The sequence below is a fragment of the Aethalodelphis obliquidens genome, unplaced genomic scaffold, assembly GCF_003676395.1.
Source record: "Aethalodelphis obliquidens isolate GAN/ISIS:26980383/991018 unplaced genomic scaffold, ASM367639v1 scaffold2, whole genome shotgun sequence".
Classification (NCBI taxonomy): domain Eukaryota; kingdom Metazoa; phylum Chordata; class Mammalia; order Artiodactyla; family Delphinidae; genus Aethalodelphis; species Aethalodelphis obliquidens.
In genome coordinates this window covers 52,911,591-52,937,729 of record NW_020837946.1, presented here as the reverse complement: position 1 = coordinate 52,937,729, position 26,139 = coordinate 52,911,591, and the positions used below count along the sequence as shown (strand labels likewise).

At 34.5% G+C, this 26,139-nt stretch overlaps 1 protein-coding gene across 1 annotated transcript in view; it reads right to left on the bottom strand.

The window, feature by feature from the left end:
- Positions 1-1,604: 1,604 nt before the first annotated feature.
- Positions 1,605-26,139, bottom strand: part of CWC22 (CWC22 spliceosome associated protein) — a 62,632-nt gene continuing 38,097 nt past the window's right edge. Inside the window, exons 9-20 of the mRNA XM_027126877.1 lie at positions 25,646-25,781; positions 25,349-25,555; positions 25,196-25,258; positions 20,930-21,034; positions 19,583-19,664; positions 15,932-15,992; positions 12,113-12,190; positions 11,332-11,484; positions 9,063-9,190; positions 7,022-7,123; positions 6,711-6,928; positions 1,605-2,434 (exon numbers count right to left, since the gene is read on the bottom strand). Coding sequence (XP_026982678.1) covers positions 1,863-2,434; positions 6,711-6,928; positions 7,022-7,123; positions 9,063-9,190; positions 11,332-11,484; positions 12,113-12,190; positions 15,932-15,992; positions 19,583-19,664; positions 20,930-21,034; positions 25,196-25,258; positions 25,349-25,555; positions 25,646-25,781 — 1,905 coding nt within the window. The 3' untranslated portion in view covers positions 1,605-1,862. The remainder of the gene's footprint in view (positions 2,435-6,710; positions 6,929-7,021; positions 7,124-9,062; positions 9,191-11,331; positions 11,485-12,112; positions 12,191-15,931; positions 15,993-19,582; positions 19,665-20,929; positions 21,035-25,195; positions 25,259-25,348; positions 25,556-25,645; positions 25,782-26,139) is intronic.

The following is a 26,139-nucleotide window of genomic DNA, read 5'->3' as shown; positions in this document are numbered from 1 at the left end:
AATGTTAACAAAACTTTCCAGGCAATATTTATTATAAATAAATATCTATGCCTCAGCAGTTCCTTCTGCCTTGGTTCTTCCCACAGCAAACACACCTTATGAGATATCTTCTCTGTCCTTCCTACGTAAAATCATCACCCCCCGCCCCCCTCCATTATCACACTCTCTTCTTCACATCATTTATTACCACTGGGTACACTTACCTTTCTTGTTCATTGTCTTTCACCATTCTCTCTCCCAACTATAAGAGTTGAGACTTTATTTCTTTCATTGTTTTACCTCTAATTCCTAGAACAGACTTGGGCACATAGAAGCTTGTAAAAGTTACATTAAAAAAAAAATCTACTTTAATAACTCTTTAAGGTCTTAAGTACTCAATAAAAAGAATGGCTTCCCATTTTTACATTTAGAAAAGAAATTATGAACTAAGGTTAAAGTGAAGAAAATAAAATTTCTAGTCCACTGTTTTTTCCTTGATACCACCTCTAAAGATCAATGTTTAGTTAAAAAAAAAATTAATGCTTATTTATTTCCTTTAGGGCTTACAGCCTATGTGTTCCTTAAATCCAATTTGCTGAGCTTCACAGTTCTGTGAAATGTACTATGTCTGTGTCGGTCCATTGTAATCACAACTCACCACCTTCCAACCACCACAGATGGAGAAAGTGTTGAAAAGAATTTTTCCAAGCTGCCATATTTGATTTAATACTTTGGGGGACACAGGAAGAGGAGGAGGAGTTTCTTTACTGACATGGACTTTATTGTTACTTATACTCAAGTTTTTAAATAACAAAAATAGAAGACATTTTGAATCAGAGTACGTCTCAAAGAGAAACATTAAAATGGTGGTCCCATTAGTCTTGAACCTGGATACTGGCTAAAATGGATTTTATGTACTTTTAAGGTGAACAAGTACAAGTAGTCTATTTAGTAAGTAAGGTTAAATGTCTGTCAGCAGATCTAAAATTTCAGAGGCAATATTTTATTTCAAATGTAAAAATAATACGGTCACATATTAACTGGTGAGAGTTACAATGATAGAAACCCTTAAAATTCTTATAAAAAAAACTAGAATTATTTCACAGTTAGTCTTGCCCACACTTCTCATGACTGTATGTTTTCTGGTTATCTATTAATCCAAATTAAAAATTAAATACATATTAACTTACCAACAGTGATATAACTTCAAGGCTGAGAAAAAGCACTAATCACAAAGAATTTCAATTAAACGTTCATCTAACAGTCCAGAAAGAGATGTTATCAAGAGAAGTCCTAATTATAAATCAGATAGCTGTGTATCTGTTTAAAGACTAACATACACCTAGCTTCACCAAAACACTTCTGAAAAAAACTACACATACCTATTTTGTTCAAGACATAATATGAAAATTAAAATAATTCCTCTACTTTAAAAAAAGCGTGACTCCTAATAAAGGTTCATAGCATCTCATTAACAAAGCAAAAATGTTAACCTGAAATGGTTCATCTATTTTGGTCTTCAGTTACAAATAAAAAGTCACTAACAATTTATTATAATAATTCTATAAAGAACTGGAAACATTATTATCAGAAAAAAAATTTTGTCAATGGAAAACAATCACTGATTCAATGAGCATTTGATCATTTTATTAACAAAATATGGGCAAGAATTACATCCCTCTCTGGTGAAACTTTTCAAATAATTTTATGTGGAGGGCCTTGAGAAGTATCAATTACAAAACATTTTTTTAAATGAAAACATTTTTTAAATGTACAAATACAAACCAGTACTTTATACAAGCTACAAAGTTTGTCAATCAATGTAAAAAATAATTTGTTTCAACTGAATATAAGGCATGTTCAGTTTCTGTAATTTTGCAGAATTATTTTTTTTGCTTTGTTGGAGACTTTTCTCTTCGCTGGTCCTGATTCTTCTTTGATTCTCTGGATAGTTCAGAGTATCGGCTAGATTTTTCCCATCGTCTCTCAGCACCATTCTGATACCTATCTTCATCACTTCTAGAGGCTGAATGTTTTTTATCCTTTTCTCTTGACTTGGACCTATCCTTTCTTCTAAAATTCTCACTGTCCTTATTTCTGTATTTGTGCTCATTTTCAGAGAAAGAATTTCTTCTCTCTCCTCTTTTCTTTCTGGGATCCCCAAGATTATGTTCCAAATCCATGTACATTTCTTGGTCTCTGTCCTTCATGGCTCTGCTGTAGCTGTTTCGCTCAGAAGGAAGCCCTCTGTCTGAAGTGTACTTTGTTACGGGATCTTTTGAATCTCTGTCTCTGGGTTTCTCTGACCTCCTTTCTCTCTCGGTCCTCGTTTCCTGGTGCCGTTGCTCTGGTCTCCTTTCTTCTTGTTTCCTATCATTCGTGTGTTGTTTCCTGATCAATTTATTTACTTCTTTCCTTCTGTGGTTCCCTTGCCCCTTCTTTCTTACATCTTTATCTGCATGTGTAAAATGAAATATAGTTAGCTTTCATTTTAGTCTTAATTTCACAACTGAAAAATCACACTTATTGATGCATTACAGGTTTACTAATTCAGACAAACTGGATGCAGAGCCAAATCGATTGAATGCAAAGTCTGATGACAGACATTATACAATAGTGTAATTTTTAAGAATATACAATATATTAACTGAAGTACTGCTTTGACCCTTAACTCAAAAGAGTAAACAAGAACTTTAAGTAAACTATAGCAAATGTAAAAGTTTTAATGAAGTGACTAAAGTGGTACATTTCCACTCACAAATTTTATCCGAAACATAAATTCTAGCCCACATGCATTATGTCATATGAAATATTATGTCAGATCTCGTACATAATTAAAATGCAATGATCATACATGCCAGCAACATCACTTCCTAAGAGGTGGGCTGAGCGGGATGACTGGGTTTGTGTAATGATATGAATATGTATTTTTCAAATGAAAACCTCTGCCTACAGAAATGATAGTCCTGCTATCAGAGAAGTACTAACTGTACTAGCAAAGAGAAGCTATATTGAGATATAATCATAGGTTTTATGAGAGCCACAAAGGCTTGATTTCTGAGAAAACTCTTCTAAGAAGGCCTTGAAACTTTGAATTTTATTAATATGATCACAAATATAAATATTAATTACAATGAAATATCTTACCATTTTAAGCTATAAAACACATTCAATCACGATATCTGTGTTATTTAGTTTGGGTACATAATCAAGGGTACTGAGATGACCACAGTTTCTGTCAAGTTCATATAAATACATACAGAAAGAAGGAAATATGGTGGAAGGTTGCCTACCCTTGTCCTACCTCCACCCAAATGTCAGTGTACCAGCCTCTGTTTCTCCTGCCAAATGCCTACCCCGGCACAGTCAGTTGGTTTGCCACTAAGGACCTATTTCTCTGGTTCCTATCAAGCAGCTCAGCTGAGCTGCAGCTACCCAAGCAGAAACCATCTGGCTCCGTGCAGAATCGACGTCTCTCTGACCCTGGTGTATGCCACTCTTGGTGCTTCTTGACACTAAAACCTGAGCCCTATAATAATATGCACTCTTCTCTCTCTTTGGTGTTTGCTTTAAAATTTTCTAATTTGGGGTAAGTTCATATTGCTTTTATGCTATTTAATATTTTACTGATAAAACTGAAAGCTCTCTACTGAAACAGTATGATGAGGCAAATTAATTCTGAATCAGCAAGCTTCCTTATTGCAGCAGTACATGCTGTGTTATCATCTGTTCTCAAAACAGATACCATGAAATAACAAATTCTTTAGAGGTGAATGGTAAATGAACAATGTTAGTGTATTTCAATTCAAGAATAAAATTTCCTGTGAGCAAATGGAATCTTGCTCTAATAATATAAAACACTGAAAGTCCCCTAATTCTGCATGCCACTTAGTATGTAAAACACTTTGAAGTGAAACAAGCATGTAAAGACTAGCCTTCCAACCTACTAATAAGGCTGTGGGGAAAAGTGCTGCCTGTCTGAAATACGCATTGAAAGATACAAGAAATGACATGCATTTTGGACAATCAGAGTATCTCTTATTCAAACTAAGATACTATGATGAAAGAAGCAGAATTGGCCCTGGGGAAAACAACATAGACCTTTTCAGAAAATGGCATATTTGAAAAAATCCTTTACTATAGCACTTCCCCTTCCCAAGGAGGACAGACAAAATTGTGAAAGACTAGTAATGCTGCTGAAAACAACTAGAAATGCCAGATAAAATTTTAACATCTTCTCTTGAAAGGCACTAAAGATCTGGAGCAACTTAAGATGCTATAAGGAAGTGCTCAAAAAAAGGGATGGGAGTATGTCAAAAGAACACTGGAGTCAACTTGAAGGAACTCCTAATTGCCAAAGTTGAAATGATCTGAACAAGAAAATAAATGATAGCATTGGACTTTAACCCATAGAATAAGATAAATATTCATGAGTCCACACTGATATAAATATATAGTTGAATTAATAAATAAATGGAGGAGGGCACAACTCTTTCTTACAGGAGAAATTCAATTACCAAATGTGGAAAAAGAGACAAACAGGAAAACCACCATTTGGCAAACACTACAGTAGTAAGTGTTGCAGATAAGATCCACAGATGGATGTGAAAATAGAAGACCAAAAGTTAGAGGAGAAAGAGGAGATTTGCATAGTACTGAATTATCTCCCTGCAAGATATTAATTTATAAAGAAAAACAGTTTCCATGAAAAAACCCAATAGATACCACCTTAACCAAGTGGTCAAACTTAATGTCACCAATATCAGTATTATCAACTCCTCAATAAGGCACAGTAAGAACAACATATCGTTTCTATGGTATTCTGGCTAAAAATGAATAACCTCATTCTAATCATGAGAAAACATCAGACAGATCTCCATACTGCGGGACATTCTGCAGAATAAGTGACCAGAGGACTTAAAAAGGGTCAAAGCCATTCAAAACAAGGAAAGCCTGAGAAGAACTACCACAGGTTGTAGAAGATTAAAGAGAAATACAATTAAAGGCAAGGAGGGCCCTGGAAAAAGAAAAAGAACATTAGTGGGAAAACTAGTGAAATTCAAATAAGACCTGTTGTTTGGTGAATAGTATTTTCCTGATGTTAATCTCCTGGTTTTGATAAGTGAACTACAGTTATGGAAGATGCTAACATTAGGGGAAGTTGGGTGAAGACTATATGGAAATTCTCTGCACTATTTTTGCAACTTTCTTATAAGTCAAAAATTAGTTCAAGATAAAAACTAAAAAATAGACACCAGAGAGCTGGCAAAAAAAAATGAGGACTAGAAGGGCCAAGACTCAAGAGAAGGCAGAACCACAGAGAGGTAAGGTAATGTCACTTTCTCCCTACGAGTATCTGCTGATTCAGAGGGCTGCTGCTGAGGGACATAGACCAGCAGAGCTCTGGCAGCCTTGCAGGGCTCGAGAGATAAGAACAGGACTAGTTACTTGCAATACATACATGTGACAAAAAATACATATCTGAAATACATAAAGGCACTTACAAATCAACAGAAAAGCCAACTTAATGAAAAGCGGGGGAGGAGGCAAAAATTCTGAACAGCCACTTAACAAAAAGAAAATATCCAAATGGCAGATAATACAGAAAACGATGCTCAACTTCACTACTGATCAAGGAAATGAAAATTAAAGCCACAATGCAGTACCATTACACACCCACCAAAATGGCTAAAATGAAAAAGACAGTCAGTTAAAGTGTTAGTGAAGATGGGAGCTATGGGAACTCTCATACATGGCTGGTGGGAGTGTAAACTAGAATAACCACTTGGAAGGCTGTTTGGGAGTATCTACACACACCCTACAGCCCAGTGATCCCACCTCTAGGTACATATCCAACAGAAATGTGCATATATATATATACATATATATATATATGTATGTCGCCAAAAGATATGTACGAGAGCATTCATGGCAACACTACTTATAAATTTAAATTTCCGCTGAGTAAAAAGGACAAATGTTAAATATACTGTGGAATATCTGCATAGTGAAAAACTATACAGCAATGAGAATGAATGAACTATAACTAAATGCAATAGTACGGACGTATCTCACAAACATAAAGTTGAAAGATAAACCAAACATAAAGAAGTTCATAATATATAATTCTAAAGTTTAAAGCAGGCAAAACTAATTTATAGAATTACAAATCAGAACAGGAGCTGCCATGAGGCAGTGGATGGGAGGAGTGGTAGTAAGTACAAGAGGGAAAAAGGAAGATTTCTGGGGTACTGGTTGTTCTCGTTCTGGGTCCTGGCTACACGGATGTGGTCTGTTTATGAAAATTTATACAGCTGTTCACTTAAAATGTGTGCACTGAATGTGTGGTATGCGTCAATTACTAATATAAAGCTTCACTATTAAAAGTAAAAAATTAAATTTTCTTTAAAATATAACCATCAGGAAAGCTCCTGTAAAGTAGATTACAGACATTATGAATGGCATTTCAGTCAGCACTCAAATAAATATTTGCCAATGGAATATCTTCATTTCGTTGAAGAGGATTCCAAAAGATAATCTTAGCATTATAAATGCTGAATTCAGTATAGACTGCAACAGTGATAGATGATCATTTATATTATTAACTGTGGCTTTTAAACAAATGAACTCTAAAATAAATAAGCAATCAAATTATTCTCTTCCCTTGTAAACACCACCAGCAATACACTTGTTAGAAAAGAGCACGATCAACTATACATCAGTTTCAGTACCTGAGGCTGAGCTCTGACTACTGGCGGATGAAGCGCTTTCTCCACTAGAAGACTCTGAACTGCTGTCGCTGCTGTCCGAATCAGAGGCAGAGGAGTCAGACTCAGAGGAGGAGGACTCAGGGGAGGAAGAGGAGGCGGGGGATTTATTTGGCTCAACATCTGGTTTTTGTGCCACGATGACCTTTGGTATATTTTTGAGATGCTCACGCAATTCATCCCTAATAAGAAACATAATCTCTGTTAGATTCTGCCTTGAAGGCAACTGTGAAATAATTCTGTAAATTGAATAAAATTCTGATAATAATTCTTACGTTAAACCTCCAAGACCTATAGAAGTAAAGAAGTTGATGGCAAATCGAGTGTTTCTTGGGTTATCTCGGGGTAATAATCCTTCAAAGAATGGCTGCAGAGTTCTAAAAAGGAAAAAGAAAAATGAACAAAAGAGAACAGATTGCTTAAATATAAAAAGGCAAAATCCTTATATAGTCATTTTTCAGATATTCTATACATTAAATTAGTAAATGAAATACAAGCAAGTGATTTAAAAATCATTTATCTGGTCAGGCTGCATGCTATCTAAATGAGTAGGGTCAAGTCATAATTTACTAAAATTAATTTCTAGGGATTTTCCTGGCAGTCCAGTGGTTAGCACTCAGTGCTTTCACTGTCATGGGTCCTGGTTGGGGAACTAAGATCCCACAAGCCATGAGGAGCAGTCAAAAAAAATAAATAAATAAATAGATTTCTAGAATTATACAAGAGGAGGTTTTTAAAAAACTTTCATATACACATACAACACTCAGAATAGATATACGTATATGACACATATAAACCTACATATACATATGTATATTTATTATATGTGAGTGTATGTACAGAAAAGTAAAAAACAAAACCTAACAAGCCTCCTCTGTTGTACATGCAAACACGCCTGTATACACAGCACTGTGGAAGGTACTGGAGGAGGGGAAGAGCAGTCAACAAAAGAGAAATCAAGGATGAAGACTGTAGGAATCACTGTTTCTAGGCAGGGGGAAAAATAGAGAAACATTAACAATATAATGTGGTTTTGGACATGTGTTTTTTTTTTTTTTTTGCGTTACGCGGGCCTCTCACTGTTGTGGCCTCTCCCGTCGCGGAGCACATGCTCCGGACACGCAGGTTCAGCGGCCATGGCTCACAGGCCCAGCCGCTCCGTGGCATGTGGGATCTTCCCGGACGGGGGAACGAACCTGCATCCCCTGCATCGGCAGGCGGACTCCCAACCACTGCGCCACCAGGGAAGCCCGGGACATGTGGTTTTGAGTGCTACATTCAATGCACTAAGCTGCAGAGTTAGGAAAAACCATTCTTCATAGAAAAAGGTAACTTAATGTAAGAGGAACGATTAATACGAGTTTGCTGGATAGAACAAGAGAAGGAATTCCTAGCTCTGGAAACAGAGGTAAGGAGGCATGAATGAGCCGGACTTGCTTAACCAGCTGCGCAGCGTTGGTGCAGTGCAGCCGCAGTGCGGCTTGCTGGGGAGGGAGTATGTGAGCCTGGCAAAGTAGGTAAGGACCAATAAGTAAGTATACGAAGCTAAGAGAAGTGGATGGACCCACCCAGAGCATGCAGAATCCAGGACAGACCTTTAGCGAATACCGGAGAGGCAGGCTGAAGAGGAGAGAGAGGTTGGGGGGAGCAAGGCAGAATAAGAAAGTGAGCTCATGAGCAAGTGGTCAACGGTGTAAGTGAGACCACGAGGTCACGAGGCATGAGGACTGAGAAAGACTGCGGGACTCGGCAGGTGGTCACTGAAAAAAATCTGAAAGGATTTCAGGAGTGTGAATGGAGTAGAAGCCAATGTGCATGGCAATGGGCAATCTGAATACACAGGAAGTAAGGAAGCTGGGACAGGGATTCCATAATAGTCCTGGAACAAAGCCCTAGTTCAGTGTAATAATTTCAACAGTTACAGGACTGATATTCACTGGTATATGTTCACAATCATCCACTGATAATAAAAAAAATTATCATTCTTTGGCTCAATATTAGGGTAAAAATGAAAATAAAACTACAAATACTCATTACTGGGAAACTCCAGTGAGCATGCAAAAAAAATTCTGTATGTTCTAACTAAACTAAAAGAGGCGTTAATTCTGCATTTTCTCTACTTGAACTAATCGATCGTTAAAAGTTTCACGTTGTTCTGTGCCACACAGAGCATCAGAGTCAGAACAGTGTAACGGACAAAGAATGTCCTAAGGACTTAACTTGTATTTTTACAACTAAGGGTGAACTTACGGCTGCTAAAGTAGGGGAAAACCTCCGAGGGCAGTAAGAATAAAGAGTGCTTAATAATAAACTTACTCATCCTTTAATCTTCCATTAAGTTTAGGAAGACCCATGTATTCACACAGTTCTTGGAAAAATATTTTCACAAAAATTCTACTGGATGATGTAGTGGTTTCTTCACTCAGCTTTATGCATTCAAGAACCTGAAAATTAAAATTAGAAAACGATAATTTTATCTTGGTGTTCAAAAGATGAGACAAAGTGACCAATATCTGTAACTTATAGTGTCCCTTGAAATTAACGATTTGCTCTCATCTGCAGTTAGAATTATCTCTAAATATCTTCCCTTATGCTGATACGCATTATTACTTGGGAAAGTTTAAGACTGCTTCTCCATACAAATTTCCAAAATGTTAAGATGCTACAGAAATAGAGTTCATTCTCTTTCCTGAGTAATGTGCTTTTTATAGCAGGAAGGAATATTGTCTTGAGCATATAATGCTAAGATTATTAGCTCCTAAAACTCACTCATCAAAACATGGGTGTAAGAGGGTATGGGGAAAAATGCCACTTAAAGCATCAAGCTACAGTTTTGTCCAGGACTAGAGTACACAAGACGAGTAAAGACGAAGAGTGATGGCTTGTTCTGAATAGTTAAGAGTGGGCTTACTGAAGCTCACAGAGAGAAATTTTAGGGTAAATAAAAATAAAAGCAACCTCCAGTTTTTTATGGATGTGTTCCAGGAGCTCACTTATTTCAATTGTTTAAAACTTTGATTTCATTTTCCCAGAGAAGGGAGTAAAAACAAAGTAAAAGTTATGATTAGCCTGCTGGGTTAGCTTATAAATGCCTATTAAAGTAGCTGGACACACTTAGTACTTAAAGTATTACAAAACTCTATCCACCATTTATAAGCTCAATGATGCTGCTTCATTCTACCACTGGGTTGTGGTATTCTACAATATGATTCTCTTTTTTCTTCCATCTTGGATATAATTTCTTTCCGATTTTTCAGTTCCTTCAGCCTAACCTACTACTTTGTATTTTGCATTATTACCTTGGGCATCTTACCTCTTCTGTTTTATGGTACTAAGCTTCTTGAAAGCAGGGACCATATACAATTCATTTTGGATGCCCAGTGTCTCTTTCTGGGCACAGAGTTGGTGACTAAACAAATGGCTGTTGAATGAATAGTAATTGTACAATTAAGTGCCAGCTTAATGAATGCAGTTCAAATTCCAACCCAGTGTACATTTCCCCATCGAGAGTATCTTTCCTTGTTCTAACTATGACTACAGAACTTCCTCCCTATCACTTACCCAACTTCAATGCCTGCTAAGAAAAATACATCTTGCCAGAACAGTCATTTCTCTTATGTCCTTACCAGAGGAACTATTGACAGTTACTCCGTCAGGAAACAGGCAGTAACTCAGAGGCTCATATGCCACCAGACTATTGGTGTATGTGAATATGAGTGTGCACACACGTGTGTATACAGAGAAGATGAAAATCTACATTTTCTCTGAAAACACTCCTAGCCATCACTATCAGAAAGAACTGTAATGTTTGGACTGTTAATATCATCCAGGATAGTATTTCTTACACTCACACATTATTTACTTAGCTTTTCTTTTTCTAAAATAATTAATTAATTAATCAATTGATTTATTTTTGGCTGCATTGGGTCTTCGTTCTTGTGTGCGGGCTTTCTCTAGTTGTGGCGAGCGGGGGCTACTCTTCGTTGCGGTGTGCGGGCTTCTCATTGAGGTGGCTTCTCTTGTTGCGGAGCATGGACTCTAGGCGTGCGGGCTCAGTAGCTGTGGAGCACAGGCTTGATTGCTCAGCGGCATGTGGGACCTTCCTAGACCAGGGATCGAACCTGTGTCCCCTGCATTGGCAGGCGGATTCTTAACCACTGCAGCACCAGGGGAGTCCCTACTTAGTTTTTTGATCCCATGTTATATGAACACAACCTCAAAGACTGCCATTATAGTAAAAGTTTGCTCCACATTTCTTTTTTTTTTTTTTTGCGGTACGCGGGCCTCTCACTGTTGTGGCCTCTCCCGTTGCGGAGCATAGGGTCTGGACACGCAGGCTCAGCGGCCATGGCTCATGGGCCTAGCCGCTCCGCGGCATGTGGGATCTTCCTGGACCGGGGCACGAACCCGTATCCCCTGCATCGGCAGGCGGACTCTCAACCACTGCGCCACCAGGGAAGCCCTCAACATTTCATTTTAAAGTACATTTCCTACATAGGAAAAGTATGGCTGTGCTATACTTAATATCTATTTCATAATAACAGGGGATTAGGAAAGAAGTACAAATATTGACCTATCTACTTACGCTCCATGGAAGTGAATCGGTGTATAAGAGGTGAGCAAACATCTTAGCAACATTTCTCAATTTGTTTGTTTCCAAGCGATGGATGGTATCATATTGTTCTTTGAATATACTTTCAAAGGATTCCATGTATTCTTTTTTTAGCATGCAAAATCGCTAATAAATTAAAAATAAAAATGTCAATACCATTATGAGCATATTAAATACTAATTTTATTCAATCAAAAGTTAATAAATATTTGTATATCATATCACTTAATCTTCTTGTGCTGTATAATGGGATGCTCAAAAAAGAAGTTAATATATATCACCCCTATCTACCTGGGATTTATATGCTAAAACAAAGTTATACATGTAGCTGACCACAGACATACACATTTGTATAAGATAAATATACTTCTCTGTGGGTTGAGTTTGGACTCAAAAAATTATTTTAGCTCATGCTTTATTTGTGCTGCCTGAGCATGTACTTGACTTCAGAAATTGCTGTGAAATTTTGAAAAGACAGCATTTAACTGTCCTCTTTGGGAAATTTTACAAAGCATGTGGAATTTCTCAAAGTTCTGGAAGAGTAATATGTAGTATTAAGGCACTACAAAAATGAAGTGGGAAAGGAGGAAGCTGCAGAGTGGGAAACCTGTGGAAGGGAAGAACAATTTGCTTTCAGCAAAGATATGTTACTAGACCAGGCAACAAAGCAGACACATTAATTCGCAATACTCATGTTAAGAATTACCCTTGTGATTTCATCAAAATCCAACAAGAAAAATGAGGTTGGAACTCACCCCAGCTAATAAGCCAAAAAATTTCTCATATGTCCTTTGTTGGGCACAGCAGTCAAGTATCATGTTGCACAGTTCTTTCTATTTGGAGAACAATTACATTAATGATTCAAAACACAGTGAATCCATGCTATATGATAATTTATCAATATGATAGAGACAGCCTGAATTTTTAAATAAGGTTTTAAAAACACAAAACTCTGTGAACTTTAGTTGTGCAGACAAAACAAAAAATTCAATCTATTCAAGCCTATAGTTTTTTAAAGTCTTCTGTTTGCCTGACAGAAATTCCATAGTCATTTATGCTAATTAGATTGATTATAAAATTCTAAATTCATATAAGTATGAACCACTTCATGAAAACCTAGTATAGGAAACAGATACATCAAAAAGAGACTGAATATACTGTATTCTAAAAAGATTCTACACAGAAGTCTTTTAAATATAGATCACCAATATGACATATAACAATTCAGTTATACATCTTCCAAAGATTTAAACCCAATTATGAAGGAATATATTTTGTTAGTATGGAGAAGGCAGAACATGGTGAGTCTTTACAGAAGCATACATGGGCACAGCTTCAATGTTAATGTAAATGACCCTCTGGCTGATAAAGAAGAAAATATATTTAAAAGAGCAACAACAAAAAAAGACCTTTGTGGCTAAGTTTTTTAGCCTCAAAATAAATGTTATACATATAGATCTGTCAATAGATGAATCTCTATAAATAGATGGAACCATTTCATAACTGCTATAATAACACACTGTCCAATCAGTTATTTATGGGCCTTGAAAACTCCTTTGTGAAAATTCTGTTGAACTAAGAAATGCAAGAATAAATCCAGGATCAGGAAATACCATCATCACAAATGACTTTAACAAATAAATATTATTTACTAATTCCTGAAATAACCTTAATGAAATATGTGTTGATTATAGAAATTTCATAAGTGAAGAAACTCAGGAAATGTGGACAAATCAATGGAGACAAAATGAAAAAAGGCATAACCCTACCCCTAACCCTGAGCACTGCTGTAGAATTAACTAAATATATTTCTCAACAAAACATTTCTTATCAGAAAGTTTAAAATTAGTTTTTTTAAATACAGTAACTGCAATGTATTTGCTTTCCACAAACAGAAACCAAGCTTATAAAATATAATGTATACATTTCAGTTCATTTTTACTTTAATTTTACCTTTATATCTTCAATTAAGAATTTTGACACTTTTGTCACTTGATAACATTTTGTAACATTTTGTCACTTGATATAATAATTACTAAGATACAACCTAAGCAATTATTGTAAATTATTTAAAAAATGAGGTCAATATGCATTTACTGCAAATATCTATGTGCAAGAGGAAGCAAGGGGACCCTGAAGAAGCACAGAACAGACACTCTAAAACTGTGCTGTCCAGTATGGTAGGCCCTAGCAACACATAGCTATTTAAATTTAAATTGCTTAACATTACATCAAATTTTAGTTTCTCAGTCACACTTTAAGTACTCAAAAGCGACATGTGACGAGTACAGTGGCCACTGTACTAAACAGTGCAGAATATGAATATTTTCATCACTGCAGAAAGTTCTATTGGACAGTGCTGTTCTAGAAGCTGATAATTCACTTATAAAACTATCTACTCAAAGGCCTCCCTTCACAATATAAGATTATTTTTAGATGTAATTATATAACTAGATTATTATAATTTTTTAAAAAATTAGTCACGAGTTGCGTCAATTAAAATGTTTATAAATGTCTAAGTTCTGAAGAGATGTACTTGTCAAAATTTAATATAGTACTAAAAACTTAAATGAGGCTTTTCTGAGTTCTGCCATATAATGTTAATTTGATATATTAAAATACATTTTCAACTTCTTCTACCAACACTGTATTTTACAATAACCTAACAGGTAATCAGGTTTTAAACAATATAACATGGTAATATGCTGATAGCATTGCTAATAAAGTCAGCACTACCTGAAAAACAAATTACTTTCTTCCTTAGACTAAGTGCAATTACAAGTTATTCCCTGTGGCATAAAATAATTAAATATTTTAACATTTTAATTAAATATCATAGTGATTTTAGGAGAGTCTTTTGAGTGCACGAAAATAGATGCACTAAGACACTCTTCCAAATGTTATCAAAATATGTTGAAGTTAAGTTCTAGAACAACTATCCTCTGGATTAATATTAATAAAATTTATAATGACTTAACTGTATTCCTCAAATAATGTGACAAGATCATACTATAACTTCAGTTTCAATTATAATTTTAAAGGTTAATTCACTAATCTATTCCCTTCCAATGACAACACATCAAGTGAACCATAATACAAATAGGTACACTATTATTAATATACCAATAAATAAACTTTAAGAGGGAAAATATAATTTTTTAAATTTGAGAAGAATAATCTCTTTTCAAAATTCCATACCATGGCATTTCAAGAACTAATCTATATTCTTGAACAAAGGTTGGGAAACTTTTTCTGTAAAAAGCCAGAGAGTAGGCTTTCTCTGGTGGTGCAGTGGTTGAGAGTCCGCCTGCCGATGCAGGGGACACGGGTTCATGCCCCGGTCCGGGAAAATCCCACATGCCGCGGAGTGGCTAGGCCCGTGAGCCATGGCCGCTGAGCCTGCATGTCCAGAGCCTGTGCTCCGCAACGGGAGAGGCCACAACAGTGAGAGGACCACGTACCGCCAAAAAAAAAAAAAAAAAAGGCCAGACAGTAAATATTTTAGGCTTTAGTGGCCATATAGTCTCTGTTGCAACTAGTCAATTCTGCTGTTATAGGGCAAAAGCAGCCATACACAATACATCAACCAATGGGGACAGCTGCACTCCGATAAAACTTTATTTACAAAAATGGGTAGTGAGCCTGGGCCACAGTGTGCCCATCCCTGTAACAGAACATATTTAAAGCCTTAAGACAAAGGACTTCCACTTAACGTTAACTTAGCTCAGATAGTCAAGAAGATCTTTTAGAAGAACTAGAAACCAAACAGCCTAGTAGAGCTGATACATTCACTCTGCACCTGTCTACTACATGTAAAGGAAGGTGTGAAAAACAAAACCTTGAAAGCCTTGGCTCAGGTTCCAAGGATCTAAAATCCAGATGGACAGGGAATAATATACATAAGAATACAACTAGAAAAAAACACCCATCTAGTCTTTATTATCCTTGGTATGAGGGTTCTATGATACTTTGAATACTGACGTTTACTAACTAGTTATAAGACTAATGGGCTAAGAGGGGGCTAAAATGTACTTTATGGCCAGCTGAATCCCTGACACCTTGCAGAGTGCCTGACATACAATATATGCTGAATACATTTTGTTAAATGAATTAATGCATGAAAAAAATGGTACAGATTCTTCTGTATGCAATTAAAGTAATGTAACAACATGTATGATGATCTTCACAACTTCTATGACAAAAGAACGTTTTAGTGCATAAAGTAGACGAACCAGGTAATTCATTAGAGAACAAACTTCCTATTGTATTTAAGCCACCATTTGATTTACAGGCAACCACTCAGAAATTTGTGTAAAGTGTGGTGGTTCAGAGAGACTTCCTCCTTTTCCCAAAGCCAAATCAAACAGCCAATTTAAGTCACTGGAATGAGTAGCATATATGAAGCACCTCGGAACTCCTAAGTTTTGAGTTACTTTAAAATTTTAGAAAATCTACATTTAAAAAAATGAGTATTCAGTACTGAGTTACTGTTTCAATTCATGAAACCTATTAACTGTCTTAACCATTTTTATAACCAGTATATATTTCCTAAAGAAAAAAAAGTATTAACTTACTGTTTGACCCTCAGGAAACTCCATTTTCAGCAATTTGTGAGCACACTCTTCAAAATCTAAACTGTAGAGATAAAATGGTCACAATAATTAGGTTAAAAACCTGCAGCATATTTAAACTGTAGCACCCTTTCATATATAAAAATCTTACTTTAATAATTGTTTTAAATATTTTTTTACTATAATTTCATATTACTGTATTGTATATATAAAAAAGACATAGTTCTTAACTCTGCAAGGAATGAAGTACTGATACATACTACAGTATAAAATGGATGGACTTTGACTTATGCTAAGTGAAAGAAGTCAGACATAAAGACCACATACAGTATAATTCCATTTATATACAATGTCCAGAATGTGCAAATCCATAGACACAGAAAGCAAGCAAATTTTTATTACACTGCTAAATATTTCCACTTCTCCTGATCCAAGTCAGGAAGAGGTAAAAGATGTTCCAGGAGCCCAGCATGACATCCAGTGCTTAATCACCACCTTTACAAGTTATCTTGATTCATACCCAAACACAGGGCTTCTATTGTACATTATATAAAAACTAAGTATAAAAACAGTACATAACCAAAATCACTTACAAAGAAAAAAATGTTTTTATACAACATTTATATAAATTACATGAAAAATATCTTCAATATGCTTCACTTAAGAGAATTATCAAACTCAGTGTGAACTTGATTCAGGAATAATGCTAATATCTTTTGATAACAGCAGTGTAAAATAATCACCCACTGAAATATAAGTACGAATTTAGTTTTATACTTCATCTCTATTCCTCAGCTTCTGTTACTGATTGGGTTTCATAAACACAAAAGGGGTAATAATTCAAGATGGTAGAATGGAATTTCAAAAAAACTAAAAAGAAAAAAAGAAAGCTATCAAGAAAGAGCTTTCACAACAGATAATATTAAACAATATCTAGCTCTAAGATTAAAATAGTTGACTGGAGTTGATAAATTTCAATAATATAGCAATACCAGAAAGTATTTTAAAAGATGTGATATTTTCTAGTTTTTATTCAAAAAAAAAAAGAATTAGTACTCAGGAAGAAAATCCTGTAATTTCTGAAAAACAAGTCAAGTAGGTCATGGAAATTTTTACAACTTTCCTTTTATCTAGTAAGTGAAGAATAAGGGAGAAGGTATGACAGTCTATTTCCCTTGTTCCTGTTTTACTTTAGAAGTATTTGGTGACTACTTACCATGACTGTTTTGAAGCTGCACTAAATGTAAATATTAAATGAATTAAATTTGCTTGATATTTTAAACCAAATGAATTCCAGGTTTAACACAAATTAATAGTGACTGAGGGAAGGGGAAAGAAAAAAGACTTTACATGATGCCAGTTTTCAAGCCGTGCTTACAAATGGTTTGTTGATGTCTCCAATTTAAGAAACTTCAAATTGTTGAGGACATTGAAGTCCCACCTCCCTCTGATGCTACAGCTTCAACATCACTTAAAAGCAAGAACAACCAGGAAAGTCTAATTTTTAATAGCAAAGCTAGTTGTGTTGTTTTATGTTTCCATAAATAAAAGAAGACTGCTTAAGGAGCCAGAACATTAAGATCAGAGTACTGTTGAGGTCAGTCAACAAGTCTAAAAGGAAAGAAAGTAAAAAAATAAAATCCCCAAATAGTTCAGTTGCCAGAACTTGGTTTTGTTCAGAAGATTTCCAAAAGTGAACAGTTTATATAAATAATCCAACCTCCTCTCAAGATAACCACTGGTGTTATGTTAATGTATTATTTCTAGAATCTGCCTTCCTATTTGTATACTTAAGATAATGCTACCAGCATGGTATTATATAGTCTATATTATTAGTTTTTATCCCCACCTAACAATAAATCAGACCACTTGCCCACATCAGTACCAATGCTCCATTAACCTAACTTGCCCACATCAGTACCAATGCTCCATTAACCTAATTTTCAATGGTGGTATAAATTGAACATTTTGATTATTCATACTGGGCAATAAGATTCTCTCTCTCTCTCCCCCTCTCTTTTTGCTTTGAACAATTCTGTGTATAATTCTCTGTCAATATGTATTTCTTTGAGAAACAATGAAAAAGAAGGGTCAAATGGCAATCAAACTAAGCCACTGATTCATGCTGCCAGAAGGCTTTCCATAAAGAATGCACCAATTTAAATTTCCACCAGTAATCTTTCCGTGTATCTAACTGAACTCATCATTACTACTAAGTACTGTTGCTTTAAAAAGATAAAGTAAACCACTTTAGCTGTTTTAATGACCAACATTACTTATTCATCTAGAATAATATTTGTTTCGTAACTTTTTCACATTTTATAATCCCATTATGTGAGTCTCCCAACCAAGTCCTTTAAACACCTTTTTATCAAAGTTGTGTTTACTTCCTAAAATTATTTTTACTAGGCATTTAGGGGCTGAGACTCTTAACAAATAACACATAAGACAGTACTTATTGTACTGTTACTAGAATTGGTGCCACTATATAATAGTGGCTGTCACTTGTCTAATGTTTTAGTTTTTCAAATCTTTTTGTGTGATTCAGAGGTTATCAAGGTTAGATCGCTTAAAAAACAAAGTTTCTTTTAAATAATAATTCAAAGAGCTCCACTGTGACTCTTCAAAGTTAGTGTTAATAGCAATATTAAAGCAGTGAATCTGCTCTTTACAACTGATTACTATTGAATTTCTAAAAAAAAGGACAAACAAATAAAAGGTCAAACTCTAAGAATAGCTACTTAAAACAAAAATTTCTCACTTTTAAGTTTGTATAAAAAAACATTTAATAGGTTTTCCTTTCATGTGAAAGGCAAAGAAACATGTAAGGGTAAAGCAAAAAAATTTCTTAGCAATGTTTTGCTGTTTAACATTTCTCTTTTTGAAGACGAATCTAAGCCAAAAAGTTTTCAGACAGACTGAAAACAAGACGACTCCTACTTATGAATCATTTTTGCTATTACATCATACTAAATGGAAATATACAAAACCTAGTAACAAAACAAAACAGAGAAAATATTCCTTCTCCACTGTAAAATATACACGGTGCCCACTAAATCAATAGGCTGATTACCATTCGAAACAACAGATGTACTAAGATTTAATATTTTCATTTATTTCTCTTTAAAAGTCACTGCCTTCAAAGGGAATAGGTTGTTTTCATGACATCATAGTAGTTCTTGCTTAACATTACTTCAAAGGGTCCTTAAAACCTTCCTAATTCCTACTTCTGTTCATATTCATTTCCATTTGCACAACAAGTCAAGTGTGCAAACGTCATCATAACAGTGTTTCTCTGCTTAGAGCCAGAGTTAGAAACCAAATTAAAAAAATAAAACATTAAACTTCCACTACACAATTAAACACTGTGCTAACTCTGTAATGTAGAATTGTTTTCAGGTTATTAGTGATATTTAAACATAAGAAATGACATAGCTTTAAAAAGAAAAACATTTAATTACGCAACAGATAAGTAAAGACAATTTGCTCTTGAAGTGAAGAACCAACAGCAGGAATCTATTAACTGGGGCTTGAGGCAAGTAGTTTGAGACTCCCTGCAATAGTGTCTAGTTTTCTGTTAACAGATTCTAAAAATCCCATCTGCTTGCCCATCCCCTGTCAAAAATAAGGATGAACTGATCTACAGTACCTTACCTTGACTGAATAGCAAGATAAATTGTACGACGAAATGAGACTAGATTAATTTCTGTTTTGTCATGAATAGTCACCGTTTGTCCTGAAATTAAACATAACAAAATTATAAAACTACACAAATAAATGTGAACTGAAAATGTATCCCTGTATAATATTTTCATAATCTATTTAGAATCTATGAGTTTAATAACACTCTCTTCTACAGTATAAGTATTTCCAGAATTCAAAGTAACTATTTCTAGGCTTTTGCCGTATCTTAGAGTATTTTAATAAGTTTATTCACCTCAAAGAAGTCCAGAACCAAGCCAGGAAAACTATTTTTGTTTCTGTGTCACCTGCTCATTTAGACATTATAAAAGGCTGCACTCATGCTGTTGTTTGGTAAAACATTATTTCCATATTTACAAACCGTTACCTTGATAATTTGAAAGAACTGTAACTTATGGGTAGAAATTCAGTTTCAGAGAACACTGGATCATCATGACAGGTTTAATGGGTCCAACAGTAATATGAATATTTGTTAAAATTTTCTCTTACCTAATGCATGAAAACTTTCCTTATAAACATTTAATAGTTTTTATTTGAATAGTATTTTCACATTAAAACAAAGAAATGCTAAAGTTAAATAAATGTAGTACATGGTTAGGAGATGTTTTAAATGAGGAAGACATTGGAAAAAATCAAACTCATTTTTATAAACTATGTTGTAGAAGAGCTACTATACTCTAAGACAGAACATTACGCCCTAAAAGGGAAAGATATACTTTTAATATTTTCAAATATGTAACGTAAGTAAATATTGACCAGTGTTATGTTCTGATGTTTTAACTGAGACTTAACCAAAGTAAAGTTCTGAGCTTATTTTCCTGTGAAATAATATAATCAAAGCTGAAGAGGAAGAACATCATGCCTGCTTCTGTTCAAGTATAGCTTTGGGCCTCTCCACTCTATTTTTCCAACATAAAGAGCAAATATCTAGTCACTCTCATCTGTTACATTCATGTCAGGGTAACATAAATCACATGCCCTCAACATGAATGTACCCTTTTCAGAGTTTATAATCAAAGTCATAAAATGTCAAGTTAAAATTATGTTGATATTAAAAATGAATTTCCTTGTTTAATACTTTCCGAGCAGGGTGTTCCAACCTTGCCAATACTGATACTTTGCTGTGGGGGGCAGTCTTATGACTCACAGGATGTTTCACAGCATCTCTAGCCTTCACCCATTAGATGCCAGCAGCATCGCTTGCAACCCTCCACAGATTAAGAGCCACTGTTTTAGAGGAGTACAGCAGATTACCTTGGGAGTATTTTACAGTTTCATTTGAATAAGCTATACTTTTACCTTCTTCATCTTCTTCTCCCTCTTCCTCCTCTTCTTCCTCCTCCTCTTCACTACTCCCAGCATCTTGGTCTGTGTTTGAGTCACTATCTCCTTCATCAAGAATTTCTAAAAGAAAAAAGTAGGTTTAGAAAATATGAATGAGCAAGGGATATAAATGCATCTCATTCCAAGAAGATAATTCTCAGTTCACTGCAACCCACAGTGGTGTAACAGTTTATCAACCAGTGAAGATGATCACACAGGCCGTATGCTATTGCCTGAGTGTTCACAGAGCATTGTAACTAATTTGACTAGAGAAAGCCATATGTGTAATTCTTCTGCCAGATAGAAAGTGGCCATGAAACAAGCAACGGATGAGAAGAACAAAGAAAAAGCAGATGAAGGTTTTCCAAAAGAGCAAGAGCACTGGAACAATAAATTAGGAAGAGAAGTTAGCATATCGGAGTCAAAATATTAGTTCATCATCAGAAAGAAGATAATTTATCATAAGAAGCTAAGGCTAGCTACAGAAAACAAGAATTTAGGCTAAGAATGTTTTTTGAAAGACAAAGAAGGGAGAAGAAAAAATTGTGTAATTTAGCATTCACTTTACATAAATAGTGGTGAGATTTTTATTAAAATATATACTTATTAAATAGAACATTACAATCCATAGACTTTGCATATGTACAATAGAAATGGAAGTTTAAAGGCCTTTAAGAAAAACTGGTAAGATGAGCACTTCATTGGAATATCATTTCTTAAAATACATGTCACATTAAGAACTGGGCGAAAACAGTGATGTAAATAAGAGACTACATAAGGCCTGTCATCATGTTAATAGTAATAAATGACAAAAACCAGAATCGTATTTTGCCCAATGGTATGTGCTCTATCTGTCTGACAAAGATTTTACAAACCTAGACAACAATTCACTTTTGCATTTTTATTATAATCAGACAGGACTTAATAGTTTGGGGGTCAACTAAGTTTTAGGAAAATTCTAATTTCCTTATATTTAACCAAGTAATATACATCAGGAGCCACATGTAATACTTAATGTTAGCAGAGAACTTCCTACTGTGAGAAACAAATCATTTTACAAAAATGGAGAGTTGTCATTCAGGCCTTAGCTGGCACACAGTCTCCTTGAGAATACCTCTAACAAATTGTGACTTCAAGAAGTGATCTTAAGTGTCTAGTTTATTATGACATAAAGTGGCTTAGACAGACCTTTAAAAGAGGAAACTGTTTAGTATTCAATAGTAGGAAGACAGGCACTCCTGCTGTTTTCCCAAATGCTGTAAGACCTAAAACACAAGTACACCTGGGTCACTCTAAGGTGCTAATTACTAAAGCTGTGCCCACTTCCTGCTGCAGCCATTTTTTAATGCCAACTCTAGAACATTTTCTGAAAGAATTAAGGTCAAATGGATTGTCTAGTCATTTACATCATCCTCTCCTTATCTCTTCACTTTAAGATCTACTTACTGAAATCACTTAGGCCATGACAACTGGATTTTATTAATTGAATAAAGCAGTGGTTTCCAAGCATGGTCTGTGAGTCCTGGGGGGAATCACTGAGACTTGTCAGGTAGTCTGTGAGGTCAAACTATTTTCATAATAATACCAAGATATTATCTGCCTTTTCACTGTGCTGACATCTGAAATGATGATGCAAAAGCAAGAAGGGTTAAAACTTGCTGCATCTTGAGCAAAATCAAGGTATTGAACTGCACTAGCAGTCATTGTATTCTTTACTGCCACACTATTGTAGTAGGGGGAAACACACACACACACACACACACACACACACACAGAGTTTCATTTAAGAATGCCCTTGAAGAAAAAATATAAAATTATTAATTTTGTTAAATCTTAGCCCTTGAGTATTGGCATTTATAATAGTCTGAGTAAGAAAATATGGAGTTTATATATAGCACTTCTGTTAAAGACAAATACAACGGTGGTGGCTATCTCAAGGAAAAGCACTTGTGTGACTGAGCTGCAAGATGAATTAGCCATATTTTTCATTTTTACTTGAAAGAATGGCAGACAAACTAGAGTTGTTAGGTATTTACCAGACATTTTCTCAAATATAAACAAAGTGAGACTATCATTTCAAGGAAAATGAACACAGGTATTTTCAGGTATTTGCCACCATGATCAAATTAAGAGTTTTCAAGAGGAAATTAGAATTTTGGAAAACTTGTATCCATCCCTGTGAGCTTGACAGCTTCCCAATACTTAGACTTTTCTGATAAGATAGGTGGTAATATGAATAAATGTGATTTCTTGACATTGTATTAATGTGTCAATTTTGAAAATGTTAACAAGTTAATACTTGGAAGATGTGAATAATTCAGTGAATCAGTATTTTCCAAATGACCAATGCAACATGTTATGAAATCACGCATGAGTAAAAGATCCATTCAAAGTGACAGGCCAATGGATTTTAATGTTAACAAAGTATGAAAATTTGTGGATATTGTTTCAGGTTTCACAATGCAATTAAATCATTAAGAAGCTACTAAATATTGATTGGAATAGTATTAAAGAGAAATATACACAATTATAATTCTGAAAAGGCTATTAAAATACTCCTCCTTTTCCAACGACGTATCTGTGGTTAGGCTAAATTTCCATTATATATTTCAATCAAAACAACCTACTGCAACAGATTGAAATCAGAAATATGAGAATCCAACTGTTTCCTATTAGGCCAAACATTAAACTGCACAAAATATATAAAACATGCTATTCTTTTTCTTAAATTTCTTTTTGTAGTTATTTTCATAAAAACATGTAATAGGCAAATATGTACTATGTTTATTATTATTTCGAAATCATCTAATATTTTTTATGTTATCAGTTTTAATTTCTAATAAGTAAATGTCAATAGATACAACTCACATAAACAAAAGCTCTTTGGAGTCCTCAACAATTTTGAAGAGTGTAAAGGGATCTTGAGACCACAGAATTTAAGAAATGTTGTAATAAAGAAAAGTACAACTTTCTTGGCCAACTGCCAAGAGCCCAAAGAAATGGATGGGGAATTTCCAAGTTCAAAAAAAAAAATAAAATAAACAAAACCATACCAGGTATAATAAGAATTCCACAAAATCATTTGCCGTCTTTTAGGGAGACAGTAGAAAAAGAAGTTCATAAGAAAAGAAGAAAATGGGTTTAAGGGGTTTCTGCATGTTTGAAAACTAAATTTATTAGAGAAAAAGGAATCTGGCTGTTGCAGTGAAACCCCCCCTAGGAAAACAGCAACTAAAGAGAGAAACATATTTGCTGTACCAGATTTTTAGGATAACGTATAAAACTGGAAGCTTCTTACACCTTTACCCGTCAACATTTCACTTCTAAGCATGACTAAAGCATAGAACGCAGCAATGACAAGAGTTCTACGTCTCTGCTCTCTCTTCCTAGGAGCTTTCAGAGCTGCAAGTATTTGTCAGGTAAAATCACAACTCAAGGTAAAAAAACCGATGAAATTATTATATAATTATAATATATAAAATAATATATATAATTATGTAACAGAATATAATAGAATGATATAAGTAGCTCTGGATATTAGCTTTAGAAGAAAAATAATGACACACATGAAAAAAAAACACCCAGTACCAGTGTCTAAATACATGCTCTGTGGCAATATAAAACACTGTGTTTTATTTATCCTTACACAAACAAGTAACATTACATCAAACAAGCAATTTGTTCTAGGTGACTAAGCTAGTAATGGCAAAAACAAAATACAAACCAGTATCTGTACAAAGTTAGTGCTTATAATATACTAATGATGTACAAATGATAAAATAATCAATTTATCCATTTATTAAGTATATTAAATACCAATACCATATCTAGCACTGTGACTGATTTTATCAGAAAAATATCAACCTGCCCTCAACAAATAATGAAGTATAGAACTTTATAATAAAGTACAGCACTGAATTGAATATTAAATTGGGTGGCAATTTAAGTTAAATAAAGGCCATTGGTAATACATGAATATTTCTTAAGAGGGATGAAGCTTAAGAGCTGAATAATTAAATAGAAAGAGGAGAGGGAAAATTAAATAATTTAGAATGAACTAATACCATGGATAAGCACTAGAGAGAAAAATAATGCATGGGCAAACAGTGAAGAGAATGGCTTCACAGAGCAAATATTTCAATAGGTGGCAGTCAGTGATCTATACCATTCTATCAGTATTACATAATTACATAAATTGCTTCTACTTATCCAAAGGAAATTATTTTGTAAAATTCTACATACCCTTCTTAATAGCTTTGTACTTCTCTTCATTCTCCATAAAATTAGGATCCATCTTGAAAACATCTCAAAAAAAAATTAAAAGTTAAGTTAGTGTTTATTTTCTGTATTTACATTTGTTTGTACTCCACTTCCCAACGCCTACCCCTGACTTACTAAGAACATCTTCTGGATTATAGTCATCTTCCAGAGGGAGCATATGGGTGAACTGATCATCTTCTTCCACTAAGTCAAGTCCTTCTAGAACAACAGGGTGGTCCTTGAATCCATCCTTCCTTACAGCAAACATCACTTCAATCATATACTGAACTCTTTTGTCAATTTCAGACTCATGGAGAATGTTTCGAAGACGTTCAAATATAGCTAAAGTTAAGCCGAAAGAAAATAAACTAAGCAATACATATTACAATACTCAAATAAAAGCTCAATATCAAACCAAGGATAAATACTTACCATTGATTCCTCTTGGTGACACTTGTGTTAATTTGAGACCACATTCCTTAAGAAAACCAATAGCTACTTCAACACTATCATCTGTTGGTCTTTCCAGGAGCAAAGTGAGCATTTCTAAGCATAAAACTTCATGAGCCTTGAACAGAATGAAGACACATAGAATAGAGAAAATGCTTTTACATATATTAATCTACTACTGACGGTCATTTTAAAAATTAGTAAATCTAGCTTTTGCTAGATGATGATGAGCAAAGATTTATAATGTACATAAAAATACTCCAAATATGCGATACAATTTTTCTTTCACTTCCATTATGCATCTGTTAAGAATTTTCTGAGGACTTTTCCAAAAGTCTTAATTTACTACACTGAATACAATTATATGATTTATCTCCAGAAGAAATATTCTCCTTATACTCTCTATATAGGAAATATATATTAGCTATAGGAAATGCCATAATTAACCTCAAAATATAAGTTAAAAAGTCATTTAC